This window comes from Camponotus vicinus, unplaced genomic scaffold (genome assembly GCF_025532165.1).
Source record: "Camponotus vicinus isolate PSW18456_S1 unplaced genomic scaffold, iyCamVici1.0 SCAF_4, whole genome shotgun sequence".
Classification (NCBI taxonomy): Eukaryota; Metazoa; Arthropoda; class Insecta; order Hymenoptera; family Formicidae; genus Camponotus; species Camponotus vicinus.
Window position 1 is genome coordinate 15,289,366 of NW_028141976.1, and position 13,712 is coordinate 15,303,077.

General features: G+C 31.0%; 2 protein-coding genes across 2 annotated transcripts; both read left to right on the plus strand.

Annotated features, from left to right (window-relative positions):
• Nucleotides 1–53: 53 nt before the first annotated feature.
• Nucleotides 54–2,665, plus strand: Osi15 (DUF1676 domain-containing protein Osi15). The gene is made up of 2 exons (XM_083096748.1): nt 54–426; nt 2,334–2,665. The coding sequence occupies exons 1-2, from the start codon at nt 54–56 to the stop codon at nt 2,663–2,665; spliced, it is 705 nt and encodes a 234-aa protein (XP_082952874.1).
• A 5,672-nt stretch (nt 2,666–8,337) lies between these two features.
• Nucleotides 8,338–9,899, plus strand: Osi16 (DUF1676 domain-containing protein Osi16). Its single transcript, XM_083097396.1, has 2 exons — nt 8,338–8,910; nt 9,143–9,899. Exons 1-2 carry the CDS (start codon nt 8,403–8,405, stop codon nt 9,517–9,519), a joined length of 885 nt encoding a protein of 294 aa, XP_082953522.1. The 5' UTR covers nt 8,338–8,402; the 3' UTR covers nt 9,520–9,899.
• Nucleotides 9,900–13,712: the final 3,813 nt, after the last annotated feature.

The window sequence follows — 13,712 nt, forward strand, 5'->3', positions numbered from 1 at the left end:
CCAAACAGTCAAAAACGTTTCATCGAAGTTGCACTATAAAGCACTTCGCGACAATGAAGACCAGAGTAATCATTCTCCTGGCGCTGCAACTCGTGACATTAGTGGTAGCTGATCAAAATCAGGAAAATGGAAACGATTTGGAGCATTTAGAAGCAAAGCTCACGATGACGATGGACGAACTCAATAGAAAAGACACTATCAATATTTATAGTGATATGGTTATCCTGAGAAAGATTCCAGAAGACGGGAATTCGTCGCAAGAAAGTGCAGATCCGCTCGTGAACAGAATCGAGAAATTCCTGAGAACTAGAAAAATACAAATTAATCTCCCTAATGATTCTTCATCTGCCGGTTTGTTTGGGCGCGCCCTCGGCCAGAAGAATATCGATATAGAACTGAAAAGTCTGACAAACGGAGCGTCCGAAGGTAAACAATGCATCGGAAAAGAGTTACAATAATGCTTAAACAGAAAAAATAACAAAATTGAATATTAACATTGTTTTATATTTTATGGGTAAAGCAAATCTTATTAAATTTATAAATTAGAGACAATTGAAACATTTATCTTTAAAATTTACACAATAAGATTAGAATAATCTAGGAAAATATGCTAGTAAATATATTATCTTTTGAAATTATTGAATGATTGAATTGATTATTGAAACTATTTCACAAAATGATAATGAAATATTTAATATTAATAAAATTTATATTAGATTATTTAGATCGCATTTTTTTAAATTATTTCAGTAAATTCAGAAAATAATTCTTCCTTGCTGGCATAATTTTGGCTTATGAATTTGTGTGCATCTATGACATAATTAAATAGAAATAATTGGAGGTTCGATGATATAAAAGAAAAATAATTATACACACACACACACACACACACATATAGATAGATAGATAAAAAAGAAAAGAATATGATTTTTATCATAGACTATAATAAGAAATAATATTTGCTTGTGTGAAATAGTGGATATATTTATATGTAGACATTACAAAATAATTTAAAATATTTGAAATTATTAAATTTTTATAAATTTTTGGAATAATAATTAATAAGTACATATTACTTTTATTAAATTTACAAATCTAATTTTATTTGAAATTTTGCTATAATTATATTTCTACATTATATATCCTTGTAACTATATTAAGCAGTATTTCTTATTATTATATAGTTAATACATAATTGTATAATTTAATTTTCTCATACTTGATTAATTATAATCTTCTTTTATTTATCTGATCTCCTTTCTTTATATAAAATTAAATTTTTCCGCAAATATTTTAATAATTTAATAAATTAATAGTAATAGCATTAAACCTAAGATTTTGTGTTAGATCTTGGATCTAATACAAAAGTCTCTTGTTCTTGCCTAACGTCCCGATCTGCTATGAATACATCATTCGACATCATGGGCGCAAACTTATAGCGCCTCACCTTTCTAAAGTCTTACCAATGGGATTTAAGTAGTCCACGAATCTCGGTATTCATTGGTTGGAAAGTATAACTTACAGCATCTTCTTTTTCGGTTGCGGCCGAAATACCATTCACTCATTTTCCATATCTCTCTAACATAATTCCATCCTTCCTTTCATATTTATAAATTTTTCTCAAATTCTCTCTAACATAATTCCATCCTTCCTTTCATATTTATAAATTTTTCTCAAATTCTTTCACTCTTATATTCACAATATGTGAAATATGTGTTGTACAAGTCTAAAAATATTCAAAAATTCGGATATGTATCATTAATGTTCATTGATAGCAGCGTTAAGAAAAAGAGAGGGAGATCGAAACGAGAAAATGCATACATAGAAAGCTGTAAGGATGTGTTCCACTTTTATCATATCCGCGAAAACAGATACCGGAGGTGGGAGTGGACCAAAGTGGGTTACCGTTTGATAAGTTTGATGGGATTCCGGGTTTCTGGGACGATTACTGCGAGGTGTCTAAGAAAGACCTTGAACGAGAGTGTCGCGTGTCGAAGAAAGTAGATTGAAAGATGAATGTCAATTATAATATTTTAGAAATGCCTCTCGATTACTCAAAAATTCCATAATTATTAATATTTATATATTAATAATATTCTCTAACATTTTTATTATATATTCAATTATATATATATTTCGAATCCTTTTTATACTAACATGTTATAATTTAACTTTTACACATCATCCTTTCTCTTCTCATGTATGTTATAATTATTTATAATTATAATATATTATTAACAATTAAATACACTATGACTATATGTAATTAATTGAAAATGTTAATAAATAATATAATTATTTATAGAGAAAAATATATGATATATTATTTACAGCTCGTACAAGATTGAAGAAGATGATTATACCACTTTTAATTCTGTTGAAACTAAAGGCCCTAATTCTCTTGCCCATCATAGTCTCCGCAATCGCTGCGATAGGCATTAAGGGCTTGAGTGCAGGTCTTATGTCACTTGTGCTTTCCGGCGCGGTAGCCTTGAAAGCCCTTATTACACCACCGCCTCCACCAAGAGTCAGTTATGGCGTTGCGAGACCATATGAAATTCATCACGATCACTGGCATAGATCAGAACAAGAAGTTAATCAACCTTATAAAGACTGGACACCAGAATTCAATGGCGAACAATATCTATATCAGAACAATCCATAAAATGGAATGTCCTTGCCATTTGTTTATTTTATTTATTTATGCGTCTGTGGCACATACTTGCTTCATGTATAATAAATCTTTTTTATACAATTTTGTCTTATTCATTATATTATCGTCTGAATTGTCAAAAACGTTATATTATTGCGATATCAGCAAATTACTTTTATTAGATATGTTCCATCTTACTAATGTTACAATTTAAATGTTAGATCAATAATAGGGATTATTTTTTATATACATATATATTTAGTCATAAATGGTTTACTTACAATCAGTCGGTCAGACGAGAAGACTAATGACCTAGATGAAGGTTTACGAACGGAAAGAAGATAGAATATGCGGTTGTGAGGGTGGGAGAGATAGCGGAGAAAGACTGAATCAAGGTGGGGAACTAGGAAGAGGAAGGAAACGAGGTCATTGTGTCAGTCAAGGTAGGAAAGCGGATCGTAGCTACGATTGGTTCACCGAGTTCCCCCTCGATGCTGCGTACGTATCAAGGTCAGTGGGTCATTGCCTCCACGTGCTTCTCCACTTCTACCGTGGCAAGGTACGACTGTGGCCTTCTTGGTGGGAGCTGGAATAACGGCATCGGTTGTGATTAGTTGAGTCATTCAAGAGGAGTGGGACAGCAAATACGGGTATATATGAGCGGTTTGAGAGGACAGCACCGTCGAGAAGCAAACAAGATGAAGAGCGTAGGTTCTTCCGCTTCTCATACTGAAAGGCATATTTTTTAAATATAAAATCTTGTTTATAAGACTTACTTCAAGTTTATATTTTCATTTCACAAAGATATCGTTGAAATTTTTCACATATACATATTCCATACACTTAAAATATTTTTATTTTAATAAAATATATTGCAATTTAAATTCTATTATAAATTCTTGATAACTTGTTTTATTTCTAATTATAACAAAATATCTATGACTAGATTTAAAAATATTATTACATAAACTTGCTCATTTCTTACATAATATTAAAAGTTATTAAATATTCTATTACATAAATCTGCAATTGCTAAATTGCAAATATAGTTTTTGTAAATGCTTTTGTGTAAATAATTTTAAAAACTTTGTCTCTACATTTTCCATTCTTATAATATATCACTTTTATTTTTATAACATTAATGCTAATTTTAAACATGTAAATCTCTCTGTAGATAAAAAATTAAGTTACACATACAATAAACGTTTTAAACAATGTTTTATATATATATATATATATATATATATATATATATACACACACATAGTTTTAAAATATAAAATTTTTTTATACGTTTTTCTCATTTTCCTTATATATAATTTTTCTTTAATTATAAATTTTATTTATCTATATGCAAATTACAAAATACATATAATATTTCATTATTTCGATTATACATCATTCGAAAAGCATTTTCTCATATTACATAAATTGAAATAAATAAATGAAATTAAATATATTAGTTCACACGTATATTATACAGAAACAAAAAATTGAAAGAAATATTTTACAGAAAGCTCTCTCGAAATATAATTATATATATATATATATATATATATATATATATATAATTATATTTATATATGTTTTGGAAAGCCCTCGAGATAACCTACAAGAATATGCAATAAAAAATTGGGATTTCCATTTACAGAATTCAAGGTGACCTTTACGTGATCTTGACAACACTCTTCAAGGTCATACTGATATCGCCATGTAATGCGTTACTTGAAACCTTACAACTTTTGTCTGAAATATTTTTGTCTGCCGCGCTCAGTTTTTGAGATATTCGGCTGATACGGGTGGTCTGCGACACCCTGTATATATATAATTATATTTCGAAAGAGCTTTCTGTAAAATATTTCTTTCAATTATATATTTTTTAATCTATATATATATATATATATATATATATATATATATAGATTAAAAAATATAGTATTGTTATTTTATAGTGTATTATTATTTTATAAAAATCGAAAATTTTGTCATAAATATTGTAAAATTATATGCATCATTTTTAATATAATATCAAATTTTAATTAAATAATATTAAATAATAAATTTTTGTAATATAAAAATATAGTTTGACAGAAACAAACATTTTATATATATATAATATATATTATATTATTTTATATTATTATTACATACATATTATATATTATTATATATTATTTAAGAAAATAGATTGCTCTAAATTTATAAATTTAATAGTTACTAAACATTATTTAAATCCTTAATATTAAATAAAGACTATGATTGCGACAATAAATTATTTCGTACCTTGACAATATTGAGCCAACAGTACGACCGGGTTGTTTAATATGTAACTCATTGAGAAAAGTACAACGTAATGAGATGGCTAGATAAGTTTATTCTTACAAATGGCCGTATAAAAGAAATTTGTAGCTTTTAACATTCACTTCGAACGGCCGTGAGAAAAATGCAAAGGTATAAACGCATACGATGCATTTTTAGTGCATAACGGATGTGCGTTCCTGAATTAACGAGGTCTATGCAATCACTCGGGCAGCACCAAGTGTATCAGAAGCAGTAATTTCACCTTTCTTCTTTTCTTCTTTTTTGACACTTTGACGCATAAATCATACATGCACTACATACATATGCTCATATTATACATTTCTTTAAAATAAATTTTATGCATTCTTTAAAATTAGACATTTTCGAAAATTATGACATTTTTGATAACAAATATATGATATAAATTTACATAAATAAGAAATACGTATAATTTTTATAATATATATAATCTACTAAATATATTTTAAACAACTGATTAATAACTGACAGATATACAATATTTTTTAAATGTATTTATTAAGTATCATTCTTGTTACGTATGTTAATCTATTATCTAATTATTGTATCAACAAGATTAAAGATATTACTATAAGATTTATAAGCATTTTAAAAGAAAATAAATATACACAACAATTTTGTTTTTTGCATAAATGTAGAAATATTTAGACATAGCCGAATAATTATACAAATCAGATTTTCCCGTTCACAAAGCACTGATGTCTTGTTTTTCCTTGCAGAAGATAGTATGGTAATGTTAGATCTTATGAAATAAAACAACAATTTATATGCTTCTACATGTATCAAAGTAAAGAAGAAAAACTTGACAAAGCTTGCTTTTCTACAAGCAAAAAATTATGTAAAAATGTTGCGGATATCGTTTATTAACAATGTGGTAAGCAATGTTCCAGATGTTCGGTAATCTCCAGCTTTCCAGTAGAAACAATTTCTCCAATTTATATATATTTTTCTAAATTTCTAACAGTACCCATACATTATTGATATTTTAATATTTTCAATATGTAAGAATGATTCGCTAAAATAACTGTCAAGGAGAAATTATTGACACGTTTTCTTCGTTAATCCTGCGTGAACGTTCCCTGAATTGTGACAAATTATTAGGTAAATGCAAGCGATTTCCTTGAAACAACGCCTATCTTAATTTCAACTGAAAATAGGGTAACTACAGTATGTTCCGGAACGCACAATCATAATTTTTATATGAATTCATCCGTTATAGCATTATATTGGCACTTGTAAACGCTAGTATAGCTTCATTTTTGAAATATTATATAATCGAAAATAATTTTATTCTTTGTTATGCATTTTATAATTTTTAATATTATCTTCGAAAATAAAAATTTAATTTGAAAGATTTTTAATTTTGTTTTTTTATTAAAAGAAATTTTGACGAATATTTTGAAATTTTTTATTATTCATATTATTTATTTGATATAATATGTTTTATTTTTTTTTTAAGTACGAAAAAATACGCTTTTAAAATAAATTTAAATATGTAAAAATAAATATTGACTTTTCTTCTTTTTCTATCTACCTTTTTTATCTATCAAATCTTTTTTATCATCGCTTTGATGATGAATCGTGAAATTAAATGGCATTATTTTTTATCGGGTGTCCCAAATACAGCACAATAATTGCGGTTTCAGTTAATGCTTAGTACTCTCTAAAAACCAGGAAATATAGATTATGCTGCGGACAGTTCTAGTTTACGTTTGACAAAATATAAAAAAGCAATAAAATTACAATATCAGAACGAGTTCGCGAATGAATTTGAATGAATTGAATCTATATGAAATATTTTAATATCTTCTTCTACTATAACATGTTTGATTTAATTAGCGATAAAGATAAATGCGAAATATATCAGTTTTACTACAAAATTTTTGATTTAATTAACAATGGAGATAAATGCAATTTCACATTTCATTCCAATTTATCTCTTTCGTCCATGTTTTACGAACGCCCATTATTGGCTCGATTTGTCGCGCATAGCGAGAACAGGAACGTGTATTCGAGATCGCACGATTATTAACGAAAGGAAGGCACCGCATGAAAACGGAAGCAGTAAATGGAAAAATGGATGCTTCAAGAAGAAGGCTAGTCCGTTCTAAGTCGGCACACCTGCCGCATGGCATGCATGCGCGTCATATCGAGACGTGCACGCGTTCACCGCATACAAATACATACATGCCACGATAAGATCCTATCGAGTTGCTCGTGAAAATCGACTGCGTACTTTCACATCGGCAGATCCGTCTGAAGCGCCGTTGCTCGAGCATGGCGCGCGAAAATCGGATCTCCTACGAGCTAGCTAAACTGGACTGATTTAAAGTAGGACTCCCGTCTCGTTTCGCCTCGCCCGCAATAATAATTTTCACGATATACTTATTGGCGAATTTTTCGATTTGCGATTCCCGATTGCGTCCGGCTCGCAAACTTCGTGAAATTCGTCCTGTTGGTCTCGTGGTTTCATTCATGAAATCGAAAGTGACCTTACGACCTAGGCGATCGAGCACCAAGGATATCAGCGATCATTGATCAAATAATTTATATTGAGATGATTAATCCACTTGATTAAACTCCTATGTCCTATTATTGCCTTTAATTAGAAATTAGAGCTTTTGTTCTATTTTTTTAAATTATATGTTTATAATAAATAAGAAGAATGTTTAGATTATTTGAATCAAATATATGAATAGACACTTTATATGTTCTTTATTGTATGTTCTAAGTTATATTATATATATATTCTAGAAGTAAAAAGATTTATTATTTTGTAAAATAATATTATGTAACAACAGGTAAAAATCTGTAAACATTTATATAAATTTATAAATAAAAAAGATATGGAGAAATTTGTTAGATTATAGCATTTAATAGATAATAAGAGGTTCTTAAAAAATAATTAATCATATACATATGTCAATATAATGTCGATAATCGCAATTAAATTAGTATCCAGGCAATAAGCATTCGCTCTCATTCATCATTTGTCGTACTCGTCTATTTTTTTTCTCGCATAAATTTGACTCAGATTCGAATTCTCCGCTCTATTTGACGCTCCCTCTCGCCGCAGCTACTGGGCGGCTGCATGAGCCCCTGCCTCCTCTTCAACATCCACAAAGAAGAGAGTTCCGTCGCCGGTACTCTCGACTACGGAGAATGTATGAAACGACCGAAAGGCAAAAAGGAAAAAGGACTATCTGTAGACTCGCTCTATATATACTGCAAGTATCCGAGGATATGCCCAGTGCACGATACGCGTCTCATCTGTCAGCTTCAAGGTCCTTCGTCTTCGAGGATATCGTCGCGCTGCTGGCGATCCGTAGACTTGGGACGAAAAAAATATATTCTGCACAAATTCTTCTTACTTTAAACTAAACTTCAAGGAAACATCCAAAAATTCGCGATGAAAGGAATTACACACGTCGCCCAATTGTCACGTTGTCATCTTCTTCTTCTGGTACTTTTTCTTTCGGGATGCGTCAACGCAGAGATCGAGAGACGCACTTCGAGGCAAATGGTGGAAGAAGCTCCGGAAAATCTGACATCTAATTTAAATAAAGATTGCGGAAAGTCATACAGTGCCACATGCCTCAAGCTGGACGTGGTGTCTTTCCTGGATAAATTGTCGGAGCAGGAGAACATCGGTATTCTTCCGGGAGTATCTGTGATCAAAGAAAACAGTTCCACTGATGTTCCGGCATCGGAAGTAGTCGCCAATTTGGCGAGGGACTTCCCGAATGACGTTGAGAAGAGATTGGATGCTTATTTGGCTCACAAGGTCGGCAGTTACCTTAACAGCCACTCAATTTCCATCAAGCTTTTTGATCCAAAAACCTTTGAAGCTGCCAGGAACTTTAACGAGGATGCGCTCGCGCAACTTGGCTTGGGAGGCAATCAAAATGTTGAAACAGGTTAGAATTTTAATTTTATTATTTATCGAAGTAATAAAGAAAATAATCAATAACAAGATTATTAGACAATCAAACAGTTTAAACTCAGAGATACAATACATCTTACGAAAGTAAATTTACTCGAATCAGTCTGTTTTATCTCAATCACACGCACATTTATATTTCAAGATATTAATTATCATTTTATATTTAATAGATATATTTAATAGATTTTCATTTTATATTTAATTAGGACGTAAAAAGGATAAAGGCGGTTCCGGTTTGATGGCTGGTCTGTTAATGATGAAGGGAACTCTCGGTGCGATGGGATTCGGCGCTCTGGCTCTTCTTGCCGGAAAAGCCTTGATGACCGGTCTGATGGCGCTAATGTTATCAGCCATTATCGGACTCAAATCCTTGGCTAGCCACGGCGAGAAGAAGACCACGTATGAAATCGTCAGTAAACCGGTGTACACCAGTTCGCATACGCATAGCTCGGAGGAGCATCACGGACACGGATTCGGACACTCCGGATACGGAAGATCCCTCGATTCCATTCATGACTCGATTCAACAGGCTGTACTGAAATACGGCAACGCGCGCGATCGCAGATCGATCCTGCAGAATTAATCTTCGTTCGATGATCTAATTCGACGAGTAGTATCTGCACTCGTCGGTACACGACAGAACCATCTTTAGCACATCTCTACCTCACCAAGTTTCCTTTCGTCCTTGCTGTTTCTTTTTATCCTTTAACGCACTCGTGTCTTCTCCTCATGTCTATCTTCTTGTATTTCCACCTCATCTCGCTTCTCTTTTCTTCTTCTATCTCGTCATCATTTTACTTCTTATCCGCCTCTCTAAGATCTCATCTGGCGTTTCATTTGTCGTTTCATAAATTATCATATTCTTATTATTATTTATAGTTACCTACGTATATTTATTGCGGCCGCCGTTGCACTTACGACCACTGTCCATTGAGAAAGCGTACCATCGTCATGCACGCAGATTGCCCAAGATCATGTACATGATTTTTGAATATTTATTTTGTTACTGTTAAAGTTGTAATAATAAAAAACATTTGTAAAGATACATATGTAATGTGTTATCATTATTATTGCAGCAATCATCAAGAATCGTATAATGAATCGCGGAATATATGTATCTGTAATAAGAGTGTATAGCATAATGTTAAGTAGCAGTCATCAAGTATTTTGTTAATTTAAATGAGAAAATTACGTTGAATTTTTCTAACTAGCCAGCGTAACGCATCGTATAAACGCATCACGCGCTGAAAAGTGCACATGTTTACTGTTATAGTAATTTAATTGCTACGATTCAACGTAGATATCTCTGTAGGTGAATGTACGGACCAATTAAGAAGTAATAAGGCCAGCACCTTCACCACGATAGACGACCATCAAGTTCGTAATCCTGATAGCATCAGATCATAAAGTGTTGCAATTCTCAAGGCGCGCATAATCATATACATTATTATACACACACACACATACACATGTATAATACATATAATGCTCCAAGTATCTGAAATAAAATTATATAATATTGTCATAATAATAAACAGGGTGTTCTAAAAAGGTATGTCAAAAATTTAAGGAGATATTCCTCACACCTGAAGGATGAAAAAATGTTATATGGACATAGGTGCGGAAATGCTTATTTCAGGAGTTATATTGAAAATATTGTTAGCTGTATTACTTACACAAGGAAAAATTAGGATTAATTATTGTAGACGACAATCGTTTAATTAGGCTTATTTACATTTGGTTTTAATGTGATCTTGAGTATGTTACAATAAGGTTGGAGTGCACCAATTCGGAGTAAACCCTACTCTGGTAGTAAAAATTGGCTTCTATAATAAATCGGAGACTTCCATTAGAAATTGAGTTATTACAATAGTAAGGTTCAATTGCTACTATCATAGTAATCATTTTGGAAATAAAATTAAATATTCTCCTAAAGTAAATAATGTGCAGAGAGCATCACTGTAGAGTAATTTACTTCTAGCCTAAAGTATAAGAGTAACTAGAGCAAAAATTACTTCTTCAGTGCGAGTAGAAGTAAAGTCAACGAGTAAGGAATCAGAAATAAGAAATAAGGTTAATAGCAAGCAATTAATGTTCCTTTTCATTTGAGTTTCTAAAATGGATTTAGGCCTACTAGATTATTTGGATTATATGGATATTGATGAGGAGGACAATGTAGTGATACGTAATATAAGAGAGAGAAGAGATCCAATGGAGATTTATACTGACGGAGAGTTCCGAGAGCGATTTGGTTTAGCTTTCGCCTTCTTTGCCTTTGCTTTTAAATCTTTCCACAAAATTCGCAACTGATTCTCAGATCTCTCCTGCTGTGCTTCAGCAGTGTACTCAATATGAATCTTTCGCCAAGCTTTACTTTTAAATTCTAATGCCATAACATCATGTTTTCTAGATTCAATAATACCAATATGACTTTTCATTAGCTCAACAAATCTAGCTTTCTCTGCCTCTGTCATATTCTTGCTTCGTTTTTTCTTTTCTTCTTCTTTTCTCTCCATTTTCAACAAGTCAAAAGAAAAGCAATGCATAGTTGCTCACACACAAAATACGAAATATTCGTAAAAATACGCAATAATAAAACTGAAGAAAGTTTAATAAAGACGTAGAAATATTTAAGACCTTACTAACCTAACCTAACCTAATCTAACCTCAAATTAGACCACAAAAATATTGTAATAACTCTGCTCCCTAGAGGAAAGAACCATACTACAAGAGTAGATAGAGCTTACTTCTATAGTTAAAACTACAGAAGTAAATTTAATATTAGCTCTCCAACGTGTACAATAGAAGTAATTTACTCCCGGTATAAATTACTTCTGTAGTTTGAACTATGGAAGTAGGCGATACTTCTGAAGTAAATCCGATTGATTTGGTGCACTCCAGCCTTATTGTAACATACTCAAGGTCACATTAAAACCAAATGTAAATAAGCCTAATTAAACGATTGTCGTCTACAATAATTAATCCTAAATTTTTCCTTGTGTAAGTAATACAGCTAACAGTATTTTCAACATAACTCCTGAAATAAGCATTTCCGCACCTATGTCCATATAACATTTTTTCATCCTTCAGGTGTGAGGAATATCTCCTTAAATTTTTGACATACCTTTTTAGAACACTCTGTATATAATTATGGAGAACAACACGCTAGTTTTAGGCTGGAGTGCACCAAATCAATCGGACTTACTTCAGAAGTATCGCCTACTTCCATAGTTCAAACTACAGAAGTAATTTATACCGGGAGTAAATTACTTCTATTGTACACGTTGGAGAGCTAATATTAAATTTACTTCTGTAGTTTTAACTATAGAAGTAAGCTCTATCTACTCTTGCAGTATGGTTCTTTCCTCTAGGGAGCAGAGTTATTACAATATTTTTGTGGTCTAATTTGAGGTTAGATTAGGTTAGGTTAGGTTAGTAAGGTCTTAAATATTTCTACGTCTTTATTAAACTTTCTTCAGTTTTATTATTGCGTATTTTTACGAATATTTCGTATTTTGTGTGTGAGCAACTGTGCATTGCTTTTCTTTTGACTTGTTGAAAATGGAGAGGAAAGAAGAAGAAAAGAAAAGACGAAGCAAGAATATGACAGAGGCAGAGAAAGCTAGATTTGTTGAGCTAATGAAAAGTCATATTGGTATTATTGAATCTAGAAAACATGATGTTATGGCATTAGAATTTAAAAATAAAGCTTGGCGAAAGATTCATATTGAGTACAATGCTGAAGCACAGCAGGAGAGATCTGAGAATCAGTTGCGAATTTTGTGGAAAGATTTAAAAGCAAAGGCAAAGAAGGCGAAAGCTAAACCAAATCGCTCTCGGAACTCTCCGTCAGTATAAATCTCCATTGGATCTCTTCTCTCTCTTATATTACGTATCACTACATTGTCCTCCTCATCAATATCCATATAATCCAAATAATCTAGTAGGCCTAAATCCATTTTAGAAACTCAAATGAAAAGGAACATTAATTGCTTGCTATTAACCTTATTTCTTATTTCTGATTTCTTACTCGTTGATTTTACTCCTACCGCACTGAAGAAGTAATTTTTGCTCTAGTTACTCTTATACTTTAGGCTAGAAGTAAATTACTCTACAGTGATGCTCTCTGCACATTATTTACTTTAGGAGAATATTTAATTTTACTTCCAAAGTAATTACTATGATAGTAGCAATTGAACCTTACTATTGTAATAACTCAATTTCTAATGGAAGTCTTCGATTTACTATAAAAGCCAATTTTTACTACCAGAGTAGGGTTTACTCCAAATTGGTGCACTCCAGCCTTAATGTATTAGCAGAAAGTGACAAATAACGAAATCTATTTTTTTTAAATATCGTAAATAATAATAATGTTATATTACATTTCACAAGCAAATACTAATTTTGATATATTTTCTTGAATAAACAAAAGTATATAAAATATAATAATAAGAATATAATGATAATAATAAGATAATAATAATATAATAATAAAATATAATAATAATAAGAAGAAGAAGAATATAATAATAATATAATGAAATATAATAATAATAATAAGAAATTATATTCAAACATTTTTAAATAAATACCCGCACAGCACCTTTCATTGTAAATATATATTAAATACGTAACAATATTGTATTTACATTGCATTTCATTTCATATCAAACATAATGTATTAAATACGTAATTAGCGTAATAGATATGAAATATCCCAAGTCAAAATATATATATATATAACATGCAGGTATGTTGCGCATATTATATAAATAT